This window comes from Ptychodera flava, chromosome 22 (assembly GCF_041260155.1).
Source record: "Ptychodera flava strain L36383 chromosome 22, AS_Pfla_20210202, whole genome shotgun sequence".
NCBI classification, from domain to species: Eukaryota; Metazoa; Hemichordata; class Enteropneusta; family Ptychoderidae; genus Ptychodera; species Ptychodera flava.
Window position 1 is genome coordinate 5830065 of NC_091949.1, and position 16133 is coordinate 5846197.

Consider the following 16133-nt stretch of genomic DNA (forward strand, 5'->3'; position numbering starts at 1 on the left):
TGTGTCACAGTGTGTGCAACTTTGTTTACAAACTTAAATTTATCAAATGTAGAAGTTTTGAAAAAAAAATTTCATACTGGACTATAATATTTGATAGTTCCTAGTTATATAAATACATCTCCAAACAAAAGCTTTGTATAACTGGCATGTGGTCAAGAATTATTTGCCAGATAAGCAATGTCCAACTTAAGTTAGTTTCATACTCCATGAACATACATCCCATATTTTTATTTTGCCCACTATCTGACTTAATCTAGCCTGACAACAATCAAATCCTGTAGCTACTGAATATGTACTTATGCTACCCACACAATTGGCGACGTTTCAAGATTTTTTTTTTCTACGGGACACGCCATGGCATGGCATGACCAATGCGTGTGTTTCTGAACAATAAGAAATCACACAGAAGGTAGAAGCCAGTGTGGATGGATCGATTGAAGGGGTTATGCATGGGATGACAGAACCACTTGTCTCCTTTAACTGGGTTTAAAACTACGCAGACAGCTGTGCTCATAGAAAATTCTGATGAGAGGGATTAATGGATTCTGTCGCCTTAATCTGATTTTCAAACAAAATTCATGGGGCTTACTGGGGCAATACAAATAGTTATGGTACTAAACTTGCTGTCGGAGAATGGAGAGTTCAAGACTCTTAGCATAATTTTGTGCCGCTGAAAGGCACTTTACTCCTCATTGCTCCATTGGGTAATAGAAAGCGGGTACCTCATCCTGTATTTGGGCTTTGGCTCATTGGATGATGGATTGAATAAAAACAAAGTGTTTTCCGGATATTATTGTGCTGGCATTATAATTCATGATGATGGGAAGTAAGGTACCAATACATCACTTGAGAATCTTCTTGTCATGATGATGATCTGATGATGTTAGCAAACTGAACCAGAGTAAAGAATCAAAAAAGCTAGGTATGGTAGTTTTCCTTCACCACTGTAAATTGAAAGGGTAACTGGCAGATAATACATGCAAGACAGAATCAGACATTTTCAAACAAACAGTTAATAATCTTTTTAAACTATTTAAGAGACACTGTATCATGAATGTGTTTGTCTTTTTGTTGAAGTACTGTAATTGGGCTCTGCTCTTTCAGCAATAGAAAGATGCAAAAAAGTCTTCATATGTGAGTACGGTCCAACACTGTATTGGACTATAGCCTGTAATTCTGGACCGTACTGCAGCACTTTTACACGTATGACCATTCAACCAATGCAGAATACAGGGCAAGGACTTATATTAGAAACTCTATTTACTTTGACAACACAATAGAAAACACACTCTGAGGTATCACCTGAGTGACAAGAAAAGCACAGGGTCATCATATGGTCAGTCCCCCGCAGGGACAACCAGGTAACCATGGGTCAAAGGTCTTTTGCAGTGTACGCTTCATGTGACTGACTGTACATAATAACACCTTTGGTACGAGTACAGGACTTTTCTGAATGACATAAGATCAAGAGAAATGCTAAGCCATAAAACATGTTTTGAAGTGAACGAGATCTATATGTTGCTGCAACTTTTGGTGTATTTTTTCAGTATTTTTGTGCCGCTTGTAAAATGCATTTTCTCATTCTTCTCTAAAAATCATATTGAAATACTTTATGTTCAACTTGACAACATAGTGTGCATACATGCAATATCCAATTTTGACAACAATTTTAATTAGGACTGGGCAACGATAGCAAGTTGCATATTGTACACATTGAGTTGTGTCTGCAAGGCTAGAGCAAAAATAATGTACTACTACTATCACAAGTTCAAACAACAATTGCTGATATCTATAACTGTCCTCATAGCATACACATACATGTACAGTCACACATATCAAACTTGGCAACAGCACAGGGGGGAATTTTCTGGTTCAGGAAAATCAACACTTTATAAACACCACCTCCTTGAAAGAAATGTTAACACTAACGGCCAAAATGTTTTGCCACTCATAGTGGTATTAGTCTTGAAATGAAAAATGTTGGCAAAAGCTGCCTGATTGCCTCTGGAGATCAATCAGTTTTTAGTCATTTTATTTGACTGTGTGTACTGCAAAATTATAAGAAATGAAATATGACCATGCATGAACAAACAGTCTTATCTTTCTTGTCATTGATGAATATTACAAGAAAATCCTCACTTCCTTCATCTATTTTTTTCTTGTTTTCCTCAGCATTGTTACTAAGTACATCCATTGGCTGGTAACAAGGCTTACTGAATACCAATAATTACTGAATACTATGCTTTGCCATCCACACAGCAAAACATACCTACAACTAATCCAATTTTATGACCCACATACAGTATGTAACCATGGAGATGCCAAGTTTGGTACCTCCATGATGTAACACAGCACAAGTTACAGATTTTCTAAAAAAACTGTGAAGGTCAAAGGTCAATAAGTAAAGTTCATCTGAGGTCAAATATTTCAAGTATTGTAGTAGGTATGGGCATTTGAAAAACAATTAAATTGGCAGTGGTACAAAGTCTTACAATAAGCTGGGTCATAATTTTTCAACCACACCGATACTAAACAAATCATTACATCATTTGTGATAAACCTGATTGGTAGAGTCAAGTTTCAAATACTACGTAATATTTAGGTAACTGTGTATATGCATGTATGTAAATGCTCAGTAAGAATCTGCAGAATATCACTTTATAAGTTTTTCTTTCATAAACAAACAGCTTGTGATTCACAATCATTACAAATACTTAAATCACGTGAGAAGTCCCGCCAACGCACAATATGCAGAGTGTTACACCATACCGTATGTACCACACTGTTGTACAGTACTTGTACTTTTTCAGAGCAAAGATATCAGTTCAATGTCCTGACTTAACAAAATTTTTGTGATAGTTTTGCTCGAAGCTGGTAGCCTGTTTACCTTTGATATCAAACACAACTCGAAAGTTTCAATATTCGGTTGATTCTCTGAACATGCTTATGCTTGTATACTGGTACAAATTAATATATAGTATTATTTTACAATAAAGTAACTTGACCTGGACCTATGGCTTGGAACAAGTTCATGCTAAAATGTTCCTCTTCAATTTTGTTTTGTTATCCAAAACATAAGGAATGGGATCAATGGATTGAATGTTGTTGTACCCCTGAAATCCTTGTCACTAAATATTCTTGACACAATTTCTGTTTGTCTCTCTCCTGGTGTTGTTCAACATCCAAGAACCATGATCTCCGGGCCTGACGGAAATCCTGTTTTCAAATATAGAAACAGTAACAAGGAAATGCCACATCCCAAAACTGAGACTGTAACTGAAACACATGTAGATATATAAATCTTGAAGTGACCTGACCACACACGCAATGGTTTGATACAGCAAGTACTTCACACTCAGCCTTGTACTGTGATCGGATATCCACAGAATCAAGTCTTCAAGGTCTTTTAAGGTCATATTCTTCACTCTACCGAGAATGTTGACTAGCAAGGGCAAGGTCCATGACAATGAACAGTCTGATAAGCTCATTTTCTGATTGGGTCATTGATTCACAGTTATTTCCAAATCACTGACTCCCTATATTCACTTGTCTAAGTGGCATGGCAGTTTTCTTTGAGCCCATTGACCTGTGTTTTTTCTTTCACTCTGATGGGCAGCAACAAAGAATTTGTATCTAAACCCATTGCTGGCCTTTACAATATGATACAATCGTATCAAAGAAACATTTTGTTTGATTTCCCTTTCTCGTACAAATTTTGGTACATTCCTATTGCTTGCAGTTGCAAGCTGGAACTCTTCACTGTGAAAAAGGGATGAAAGGGTTAAGGCGAGGTACACCTTACAATATTTCTTCATTCCACTCTTTTTTACTGGTATACAACATTAAACATGCTTTATAATTGTTATTCTGTGTTACAAAGGATGAGTAAAATAAAGATAAGGGTACTATAGGGTATCAGATTTTCAAGCAAATATCTGTTCGTTTTTTCCTGCCAAATTTTGGGGTAAGTGTTTTCATGAAAGCTGAAATAAACAAGAATAATATATCATTGTACAGGGAAACAAAAGAAAGTGAAAATCACACAATGCCCTTACAAACAGGACAAAAACAACTGCTGCAATAGATAAAATACACCTCTGAACAATAACAATAGTTATGATAACACACTTTACAAAGTATCACTGTATTAGTCTGTAAACCTGAAACTACTACAGTTTGTTAGTCCTCTCAATGTATACTTTCAACTTAATAAAGCCCAGTGATTGTGAAGTATGCCCCCCCTAATTTCCCTTGAAAAAAAGATACACATATTGTATGATATTAAAACACTCTTGATTGTTTAAAAGATAAGCATTGATTTCTCTTTTCCAATTTGATTGCTATCTTGTACTTTCTTCATACACTATAAAAAATCAGCATGTTAATACTTAAATTCATATCGCCCTGTTACTGTTTACATTAAAAATTTCAACATTTTTTAAAGTTATCCTACTGAAATCCCATGAGTAAGATTTTGAACGAAATATAAAAACAAACAAACACACAACACCATCTCATGTTTCACGATACAGATATTTAGTTGTTGCGCACATGAATGTAATACATTGGTAAACAATGCCATAATATTTTACCATATGTGATTATGAGGAAACGCGAAACAATAGTTAAAACAGTTTTCGGATTTTCGGATTGACTTTCTGGCGCGTGGTCGTGGGGTTGTCTGATGAGCAACTATATGCAGCTCTATTGCTCATGGGGAGCAGAGTGACTCAATTTGTCTGGAGCTGACGCTGTCACGATTTATGTGGCCGTATAATTTATCTTGATAGCTTTGTTTTTCGGTGTTCAAATGTGTCACGTCCAGCACGTACGCACCCCGACCAACAGCAAACAACAAACGTGGAGGAGTTCGAGTTGCCTGTCTACACTGCACTGCGACTTATGTTGCATACAGTACACAGTGGTAACTGTTCATAGTCGTATGTACTACACACTGCAACCGATATGAAATACACACATGTACGATGTACTATATCGCTTGAACTTACCTCTGCCGCTATTAATTCCTCGACCTTCGGGTGGTCCACGGGAAGCTTTGGTATTTGTTCAGTTTTAAAACCGTACTGTTTCAGCTCCGACGGCCGAAATGGGAGCGGCTGCCCCGATAAACTTTCCGTGGCCGACGTCGTACTTCCGGCTGCAAGGGCAGCCATGATCAGATCCCAACCGTACGGCAACTGCGCTGTACATGCACTATGTGCAGCAGACAAACATATGACCCAAGGATAAAAGAGCGCCACCAACGCCATCTGAAGCACGCAGGAGATTGACAAGAACTCCAACATGTTGGCACCTACTTTGAATTCGCTAAGCTGAGCTGAAATTTATGGTTGTTTGTGACATTTTGTGTGAGAGGTACAGGTATTTGCTGTATTTACGAAATATTTGTTTATCTGTCAGAGTGGGCAAGAGCTTTAAGTTGCATTGCGAACCCCGTTTCAGGGGCGGGTCACAGAAGGCCGTTGTTGCGAGGTGCCAGTGTCATTATTTCACGGCTCACAGTCCTGGAAGTTTCTCCATTCTTTGGAATTAACCCCAAGAAGGGATGTTCCGTTTTCGCCAAGAATACTAAAACGCAAGTTTCCTTTCGAAATCTCGAATTCCATTTCTTTCATTATGTTTGGAAAAATATTTCCGCTTCTAGTGCTTAAATATATTGCTGACCGATGCTGATCGCATTTGGATGCGCCCATCGACACACAAAATTGATAAAATGAGTACTATATACGTAAGATAACAGGACAGGACCCCGCAGGAAGCTCCCTTGGTGGACCTCTCTGCTTCATGCTCTTAAGCAGTCTGAGAAGTTCGAGGAGGGCCAAACAAATAGCTCCTTTGGACCTACTCGGCGGTTTTATGGTCGCATTAACCGTGGATGTAAAAAGAGACAGATCCATTCATTGCATTGTAACCAGCCAGTGCACGGCAAAGTGGTTTCAGTCACTGCAACTACAAATGGGGATCCTTGAATGAATATGAGCAGTATAATTCGCTACGGTGTTTATTTTCAAGATTTTAATGTTACTGAATTAGGGATAAATATATACCAGGAAACCCTACGAATTTTTAGCAGAAGAGACAAGCACCATAGACCCTAGAGGAGCAAACAGTACCTGAAATTCAACTGAAAATATTGTTTCGTTGCTCTGGAATCATTCTTTTTTCGTAATTCCTGGTACTCTGACCAAAATGCTTACAGTAAAATATTTCAACTGAATCACTCCTCTTACCATCATGACACAACAGCTGATGAAGGCTGAGTGAGTCAGTCAAAATGTTCTACTGTAAGTATTTCGCTCTGTAATAAAAATTACAAAAAAAGAGTACCTGAAATTTTTTAATGGTGGACATGCATTACCAGTATGCGTAGTGGGCATATATAAAAAAATGTTAAAAGCATTTAGCAAATAGATTACTTTTTCGGTTAGTCAATGGCAAAACTAACGATGGGATGTTGAGGGCCTTGCAAAAACTTTCCTTCAATTATATAAACTGTCCTTGTGAAGGAATTCCATCAAATGCTGAGTAAAGACTATTTGATTAGAGCCAAGCAACAATAATGGAATTATTTTAGAAATTTTGTATGGTAATTTAGTGCTTTTTTATGAGTTATGTCATGTTACATGTTATAAGTGACAAACTATCCTTACTTGCAATTTTATGGACATTTGAATGCTATACTGTACTGCCTATGAATTGGTACAGTAGGATTTTAGGTTTATATTATAACACATTCCACTTTCACTTTCCAACCTACCCCACCCCTTCCCCATGGTACGTCATTTCTACATGCCCATCATAGCTCCACTAATTCAAACTGTGGAATCAAAGCACACACTGAACTAAATTAAATTTTTTTCACAATCTAAATACATCTTTTACAACAGGAAAAAAATTGTGATTTTCTAAAAAGTACATTTTATCCCAAGATGTTGATCTGTTGATGTACATCACGTACATACACATACCAGCCTCATTTGGAAAATGTCAAATTGCTGAGACGTCCCACTTCACTCCTGACATTTGAGAGAGGTTACAGGGTATACGTGTTCTTGCCATACAAAATAATAATGACTACATGTTGTAACCATAATGAAGCACACACTTTGATGCCCCAATGTGGTAGAGTATACCGATAGTTATAGTATTATTACGCCATACCAAAAATGTTATCTAGTCTTCACATTGTTGGAGGCCCAACCAGCAACCTTTGTGTGTTTTTCAAACTATCTCATGAGGTAACTTTTAAACTTTTTAAAATGTAGAACAAATAAATGATCAAGAAAAGTGGAAAATGATTAAAGATATGTTTGTTATCAATAGAATAGCAACACTAAACATGGCTAAATGGGGGTATCCAACCAACCAAGATTTGTACAAAGTATATATTTTTTGCTTTTGGTACAAAGCCACATTTTAGACTTCCTTACAGGTATTGATAAGCGTTAGGCTGTACTTTACCCCTATCAGTTTCGGTTTTCTTACGTCATAATACAAAGCTTTTATGTTGAGTTTCTGCATTGGTTTCGGTAATCCAGGATCTCATCCTTGTGTTTTGTTATCCATTGATACAATATATCTCAGACCTATAATTAAACACAGATTCATCTGTCAACTTGTGTTTTACACTCCAGATATTCTATATGCACAGAGTTAAATTGATTTTCACAATATGTTTTCACATGGTGGTGATTACTGATGTATGACGTATGAGTATACATAAAAAGCAACTTTAGGTTTTGAGAATTTAATTTTTTAAGCTTTTCCAAAGTGAATTTTTTGATTTGCTACAAAATAGATTCATTTCCATAATATGCAGAGTCATTTCTTTAAAATATCTGTGAATCAATAGGATCTTTTGTTTAATGTTTTTGTTGTGAAAGGTAATGATTAATGATATTCATAAAAAGCTAAGGGTCAAAGAATGGTTACATCACTGATTGGCCTTTTGAATATAGCCTTAGTAGCTGAGCTATGTTCATGGTTTGAAGAAACTAGAATTTTGTAGTGTGCAGTGTTTGTTCAAGTAATCCAGGGGGAAGACTTCTTTGCATTCACCATCTACAAAGCAGATTGTGTGCAGATGTACTTGTCTATGAAAAATGTTCTATTTTGACGTTTCTCTAGGAACATTGCATGATATCACAACCTTGTGAAAATTGTTTTGTACGGTGCAGTGTGGCTATCATTAGCTCTGAAGCTGGTGTGTGTGCCTCAAAATTAAAAAACTTGAAACTTTTGCTCTAACTTTCCGTAAGGAAACTTTAAAATTATTCCCTCTTGAAATCAACGATAAAATTCTGGGTCACCTTGCAAAATTTGATACTAAAGAAACAAATTACCCCAACACTGGACAACACTTGAAAAACAATATCTACCATTCGTATGGTAACTCCATTGGGAAATGTTAAATTTTCGATTTTCACAAAAGTAAGCCAATGAAAACTTACCGTTACTTCATGAGCTTCAAAATGAGCCCCCACAAGTGGTTGACCAAAAACGTATTGTAAAAGATTCTGTCACATTGACTGTTAAGAAGTGTGTATTGACAAGAAATAAATTGACAGTGGGGCTGTGGATAAATCTAATTTATATTTCACTGGTGAGATGAGGTTACTCTAGCTCTACTGAAGAGAAGTAACAGGAGTAGTTATTGAAAAAATTGTTTCAAAGTTTAAACATTCATTTATGATTGTATGTCATAAAGGATATTTTCTGGTCAATGTCAGACTTTCATACATCTCAACCAAGTCTTTCACGGATAGATAGTAAACAATATATTTAAAGAATGGGGTTTCCTGTCTATGGCTGTGCATATGAAACAGATACAACAGGTCAATTGCAATGCACAACATTGTAACCCCAAATCCCTTTTTTCTTATCTGAAATTTTACAATGGCAGCTGTACCGAAACTTGTGATTGTGCCAATAAAGCTTCATATCAGTGAATGGATGCTACCAAAGTTAATTTGGTGAAGTCTTGCAGTGATGGAAAGCTACAATATCGTTGAACTATAAATACGCATCAAAATTTGCTTCACAGTTGATTCATCACTAATTTCTGTGAAGAGGCAGTGTTTATCAACAAGAACTTTGCGCAGTGGCAGACAGGACAACTCCCTTATTGAAAAGATGAGATTTATTAGCTTTCCATTTTCATGAAAAAAAATTAAAAATGTCTCTGTTAATTTCTCATGTTTTGATAATAACCTTTCATTTATGTAATTCATTTGAAGACAGCAATTTTTTCTCTATTTTTTAGCAGTCATTGTCATGACTATTGAGGAGACAAGTTGGTTATTTTTTGAACACCAGTTGTACTTGTAGAAGTTGGAAGACAAAAGAAAACATAATGAGATCCCTATTAAATAGTGGTAAGTTCAACCATTTCAACTTTCACATAATGTATCTTTTTAGCCGCATATTTAACAGCATTGTAGCTGTTGATCTTTGTACATGATATTGGCAATGAAGTGGATGTCAACAATATCGCCCTCTAGAGACAAAAATGAAAATCTTGGCAAACGTGTCTAACCAGTCAAAGCAATGCAACTGTGTGGTTTCCACTGTAAAATGTATCTGCATAGTAAGGAGATCAACAAACTAATGTAGCTAATATACTAGCATGAAAGATGCCGTGAAACTTATAGAAAGTTTTGCAGTGACATTGTAAAGATGCCTACACCTCAAAATTAAGTCTTTAAACTTTTGTCCAAACTTTCCTCAAGGAAACTTGCCTATTTCCTTTCAAAATCAAGAGTAAGAGTCGTTTACCATATGAAATTTGCTACAAGAGAAACAAATACCTGATATATGCCACCACTTGAAGTTTAAAATGGCCACAATCCCTTTGATGAAACTCTATTGGGAAAAATAAATTTTTTGATTTTCGAAACTTTGAGCCGGTGAAAAATTAGTCTGGTCAATGAATTAGCCTGAACAAATGGCAGAGCAAAATGTATTGTAAAGGTTTGAGAGAACATGTCCCAGAGGGGGATTCTATTTTTTGTTCTATAAGTTGTCTGTTGGCTAAAACTTTCAAATGAACAAAGAGGACTAACCGTTCAAATAAACAAAAAGGACTAACCTCATGTAAATTGTCATATCAACAAGAACTGATGCAAGAACCAGGGATGGCTTTAATTGGTCATTTAACACTATAAGTTTTGACAAAATCAGTGGCCTATTGTCTGCCAACCTAAAAGGTCCTTCACAATTAGCTTGAATCAAAAAACAGTAAACCTATTTCAGCTGCTACTATTTTTATTTCTTTCAATCACTGACCTATCCTGTGAATGTAAAGAGATGGACAAGTTTTTCACAAACAGATTTCTAGTGGTGTTAGTTCTGTCAGCCGACTTCAACATAACACAGTTTGAAATATTAGTAACAAACAATCCATGCTAAGAAAAATGTTTCTTGATAGATCTTCATCAAAAATAGCTCTATTCTTGCTTATTTATGCTTGAGTGACAAGATAGAAACCATCAGAATGGAACATTTGTACAACATTTTACAAGTTTATAGCTGTATCTTTTAGCATTATTTTTGCCATGGTACTTCAAAACTAAAACAAGTTCATGGGAAAGCAGTCATAGAGGGGTGTTTATACAAGTATAACAAACTGTCCACTGGGACTGCATGTGCAATTTTGAGCAATATGAATAATTAATGTTTACCAAAACGTAAAATGGCGCCCTCACGCTAAAGCAAAAATACTGTACGTCGTGCATATATGCATTTGAATCTTCACAGAAACAACAAATTATTCCAATATAATGCATAGAGCTGTCCACTGGGACATCATATGTTTTGCTTTCTTTGTAATATTACCAGTTTTTAAAATGGCGGGCAATCAAAATAACGCTTAAAATTTAAATTTACTTGTCCAATTGTTCAGTAGTAAGAGAATATCCTTTAAAGTTGTAGAATTTAGAGAAAACCAGAGAAAATAGAAAACCTTTTTCAGGTCAAAAAAATTAGGGAGTTACAGCTATGGGGGCTTTAAGGGACCGTCTCAGATTGTCGCAGAAGTTCAAAAAGCGAAATTTATTCGTTTAGGGGGGGAGGGGGTTTGACCTCCATTCAATTAGTGAACTTCACTTTCGCACTTTTATTTTGTGATCACAAGTTTTCGTGTGTTTATTTTAAATTAAAGGAAAAAATGCACACTCGTGCCAACAACTTTGTAACTGTTTCCATCTCGTTCGTTCCCAAAACACAATTTACCGATAGTAACATTGTATCCTAAACCTTTCATTCATCAAATTATTCAAAGACAAAAAAGTATCATTTTTTTATATGTGCTAATTATAAGCGTCTACTCTGAACTAGATGTCTTTATTCTCACTTGTTATGCACCTGGTCATAGTCGTTTTAATATGATTGAGCACGCCTGGGCCCCAATGTCGAAGTCTCTCGCCGGAGTGACTCTAGCTATATGTCTACCTGGTGAGGAAAAACCACCATGTAAACAGACTCAGATATAACCGAAGCCAAAATTCGCTGTAAGGAATCAAGTGTCTGCGACAACGCAATTAAACAGTCAATGCATACTGGAACGGCCAGAACTGGACAGGGTTTCCTATAACAAGTGAGGGATATCCGTATTTGGGTAAATCGCCTGAACTGTATGACGATTACTCGGATGTTACTGCATTTGCAAGTGCTGGCATTAGGGCATTGCAGGCCAAGCCTCGGTTTGTTTAATGTTGTAATGTGGCAAGGGTAATACGTCTTTAGTAGCTATAGCAAAATGCAACATTGTACTCTAAGGCAGACATGAACATTTCACACTTTTGAAGTTTCGTTTAGGGGGAGGGGGTTTTGATCTAAACGAAGAAATTTCGTTTCTTGAACTTCTGCGACAATCTGAGACGGTCCCTAAAGTCCCAGTAATGCAAACTTTTGATGATAATTTCACCATTTTTTATTTTGAATGTGAACCATAATTCCTTGTTCTTCTCCCCAAAGAATGTTGACATACACAGTATCCAGCTTGTCAACTCATTTTGTAAACTGCATTGTTATTGTTGAAAACTGACTTCTGGTCCGGACTAGAATTCAAATGTAAACAATATTCATGCATTTTACACATATAGACACTAAGTTGACAAGCTAAATAGTGGTTGTTTCAACATTCTTTTGGGAGAAGAATAGGAAGTTGCAATTGATTTATAAAATAAAAATAATGAGAAAATCATCGAAAGTTACCATTACTGGGGCTTTAAAAGAACATGATTGACAAGTCACAAAATATTTCTTCACGGAAATGGTCTTTCTTAACAAAACTTAACTCTCATGTGAGATTCATATCCAAAGACCTGTGAACCATGAAATCCTTCTACGTAGATTTAAATTTTTTATTGCCTTTACCGATATTGTTTTTTTCTAATTGCTTTAAATTTCTTGCCAAACAGGAAAAAATGTTCAGTCCATATCTTTTGCACCAAGTACTTTTACTGTCATATGCACAGGACATACCAGCGACCTCATGACATTTTGTGAAAATTTGACGATATCTGAATTGATTACAATCTTAAGCATTGTTATTTCCATTTAGCCTAAATTCCTTCAGCCCAATTGTTTTCAAATGACTTTTAGATTTCAGGAGACAAGGGTTGCATACCAAGCAATTATATTTATCAAAAAAACACAGTGGAAACCTGCTGAGTCAGCAGATTTTCATAGGTTGGATGCGAAAGAAAGATTTTTGCCATTGCATCTTGAAATATTGATAAGTGACACCACTTTTGATTTTAATCAAAATGGCTTCATGCTCAAAGTCTTTTCAGAAAGTTTTTAGAAACTAGCAATACTACAGTGCCATGTTCTAGCATATCTACACACAAGTCAATGGAATATGCTGGCACTGTAGTCCATTGGTAATATTATTTAGGATGCCTTGTAGAGGCAAGAAGGACAAGAGAAATCCTTTAGCCAACAGAAGACTTTGTAAACTATCCAATCTCACCTTTTATGAATGTCTGTTGATGAGTAGCCCTGGATAATGTTCAATAACCTAAAATTTAAAATGTTCATGCTCGTGTTCTTTTCTGTGGATTTGTAAATAGGACCCCGTAAATCTTACCATACAATTTTTATAACCTGCTAAATTGCTTTTGCCCTGTAAAATATAAATTTATAGAGCATAAAACAGGTTGTAAAATATGTAAAGCGAAATTGTAGTAGGTGTAATTGGAGGTGTTTGCCACAGGAGGGCGCCCATCAAGCTGTTCCAATAAGGTTTGAAAAATTGTTCTTGAAATTGCATTTCACGAAATTTAACATCAAGATCAAAGTTAAGCTTCATCTTTCATCAGATACCAAAATGTGAGTACATGAAATTCATATAATTGAAGGACATGTAACTTGTTTTATTCAAATATTTGTTACATGACCAGTTTGTCAGGCTATTTCAATTTGTATACCCGTATATGTCTTTCATTATCATTGACAATTCTAGATTTGCAGTTTCAGCAAAAGTAGTGTTGTAGAGATAGCCTCTTCACAAAAATATTTTTCAAGGATTCTTTGAATGTCAGATGAGATTATTTCAAATGTTTTTCATTTTTTGTACGTGACAAGTACACATGAATTTTCAAGTACAGATGAATTTTCACCCCTTTCCCCAATTCATAGTACTGATTTGTGTGTAAATGTGTGTGTGTGTGTGTGTGTGTGTGTGTGTTTGTGTGTGTGTCTGTATTTTGATTGAATAATAATCCTGAATTTTAATATTGACTGTCAACTTTCAGTGTCAGAAACTGTGATTAAAATGTCAAAGTGATATTTTCATCAATAATGTTGTGATATGAATTTATTCGAAAAGGAAAAAATCATCTACAGTATTCTTTGTTACATACCCTTTGAAATCCAAAAATCATAATCAAATTAAGCTCAAATTACAAATTCAGCTGCTTTCTGGTAGACAGTGGCAATTTCATAGATTTCACATTCTTTGAACAGGCAGAGTGTCATTTTAATAAAAGCTCACTCTCGATGAAAAATTGTTTGATTGATAACATTAACCATTCGTGTATGGCTTTTATTTCTCCAGAGAATAATGAAGGAATATGGCATGAATTCTTGATCAGTAACCAAGGCAATCATTTTACCCTTTATCATGTGCGTGTGACCTCCCTTGGTTTTAGAAATCCTTTCCACCTAACCTACGCTGGTTGTTGATCGCAATGTTTTGAGGAATTATTTGATATCTTACAATAATTTAATTTACCAGATTGAAATACATGTATTCCAAGATATCACTGAATGCAGTTTATTGAACCAGAATTTCCTATTTTTAAATGGCATGCGTGACATTTCATACACTGATGTGGCATCACCCATAGATTAATGGTTTCTCCTGATTTCCCTAGGATATCACAGATCCAGATAAAAGAGCGTGAGCACTTCAAGGAAAAAAATCCCCCCTATGCAGATTGCACTATTTGCATGCTATCTACAGCGGCTTATCAGTGATTCCACAGTACCATTATGATGCAAATGAGGGATGCCCGGCTGCCAAGTTAGACTGTGCAGTCTCAGAATGAGTTTTGAATCATTTGACGCTGTGTTCTGTCTCCAGGTGCTCTGCTACACAGGTTGATAACGTTGGGGGTGCAACAGGGCCTAGTCTCCCAGTGGTCTTCGCCTGATCAAGCTGGCTGTACCGAGGAAGTCCATCGTGCCAGCGTTCAGCATTGTTGAAGATTTGTAAATCTTGCCATCAAACCAAGAGAATTGTGAGAGAAAAAAACTCACTCGCAAATCGTAAGTTCTGTATGATAGTTTTGTAATTCCATTGTGTAACGTTCTTTTATATCAAACACAATATCTGATTTTTATGACATGGTTACTGATCTTCAATGTTCAATATTTCAACCAAAGTATTCAACAGAAGATGAGCAAACAAACAGAAAAAGGGTACATAGTAGCCGAAGCTACTGGCCCTTGTAGAAATTAGCTTCTTAATCATAATTACACCAGACTTAAGTCTCCTATCTGTGTGTAAATACACCTGGCCTACATATCACAGCAAAATGTACTTTGTATAGCTAGCATGTGTGTAAATGAATTATATTTAAAAAAAATATATATGATATAAATTGTTTTATTTTTTTATAATGAGGGCTTAAGGAATTTTACGCAAGGAATTTAACACTCTGTTTAGGAAATAGTATTAATTTTATTAAATGTTGCCATCATCTTGACTTATTCTGTGCAGTGGTTCAATGTCGCAGGAGAAAACAATCAAGGTAAATGCAACCATGTGGGCATGAAAGGCGTAATTGGCTGTTCTCCCTCGTAGCATTTCACTGTTTAAAAAAGTGAGAACTGCTAATGCGATCAAAGCTTGGTCGGAGCTCACTTCAGGTTGGATGGTTGAACTCATACATTGTGTATGTGCGTGAATGTGTGAGTATACGGGTATATGTGTGTGTTCAGATGGAGGATGTCACAGTTAGTCAAACATTGTATTTGACAGCAACACTTCATCTCATCTCAGTCAAAATTTCTTTAGATACTCTGCTCACAATGTCAAGTGTTAGTAATGTCAATTAAATCAATGGTGCATCAATTGCAGGTTCTCCTTTTCTCTTTTTTCCCTTCTCTGTTGTAATATATATTCCTTCAGTACTTTTTTGTTTGCTGCTTGAGTGATTTCCCCAGCAAAAATATTTCATGCATTAATTAAAGCTATCAGCATTCTTTTAGAAATTTCATATTGGATAAACAGTGGGAATTTTAATTATATCCGTCACATCTTTAACAGAACAGGGGTCTACCAAACCATGTCGTCTCTTTACCACCAAAAGGGGTTAAAGCAATGAAGTCAAGTGTTGCTGATGGAAAGGTCATACATTTTGAATGATTCTATCTGTGTAGGTTTTCATTCTGTTTGCGATATCGGGACCAGTCAAATACATTTTTGCCAATGATGTTGACATACTATAAAAATGTTTTGGAGTTGATTTTCACGATTTTTTTCCAGCAAACATTTGTGTCATTGCCTTATTAATGTTGGATGTTTTGTCAACAAACCAAATCAGAGTGGCGCTATCGTGAACAGATAAATACTTCATGAATTTGGAAAATACCTGAATTTTTAA

General features: G+C 35.9%; 2 protein-coding genes across 2 annotated transcripts in view; one reads left to right on the forward strand and one right to left on the reverse strand.

Annotated features, from left to right (window-relative positions):
• Positions 1–5236, reverse strand: part of LOC139122539 (hypoxia-inducible factor 1-alpha inhibitor-like) — a 30555-nt gene extending 25319 nt beyond the window's left edge. The window contains exon 1 of the mRNA XM_070688024.1: positions 5010–5236. Coding sequence (XP_070544125.1) covers positions 5010–5174 — 165 coding nt within the window. The 5' untranslated portion in view covers positions 5175–5236. The remainder of the gene's footprint in view (positions 1–5009) is intronic.
• A 45-nt stretch (positions 5237–5281) lies between these two features.
• Positions 5282–16133, forward strand: part of LOC139122536 (cGMP-dependent protein kinase 1-like) — a 181844-nt gene continuing 170992 nt past the window's right edge. The window contains exons 1-3 of the mRNA XM_070688016.1: positions 5282–5376; positions 9287–9395; positions 14609–14793. The gene's annotated coding sequence lies outside the window, so the exon portion shown is untranslated. The remainder of the gene's footprint in view (positions 5377–9286; positions 9396–14608; positions 14794–16133) is intronic.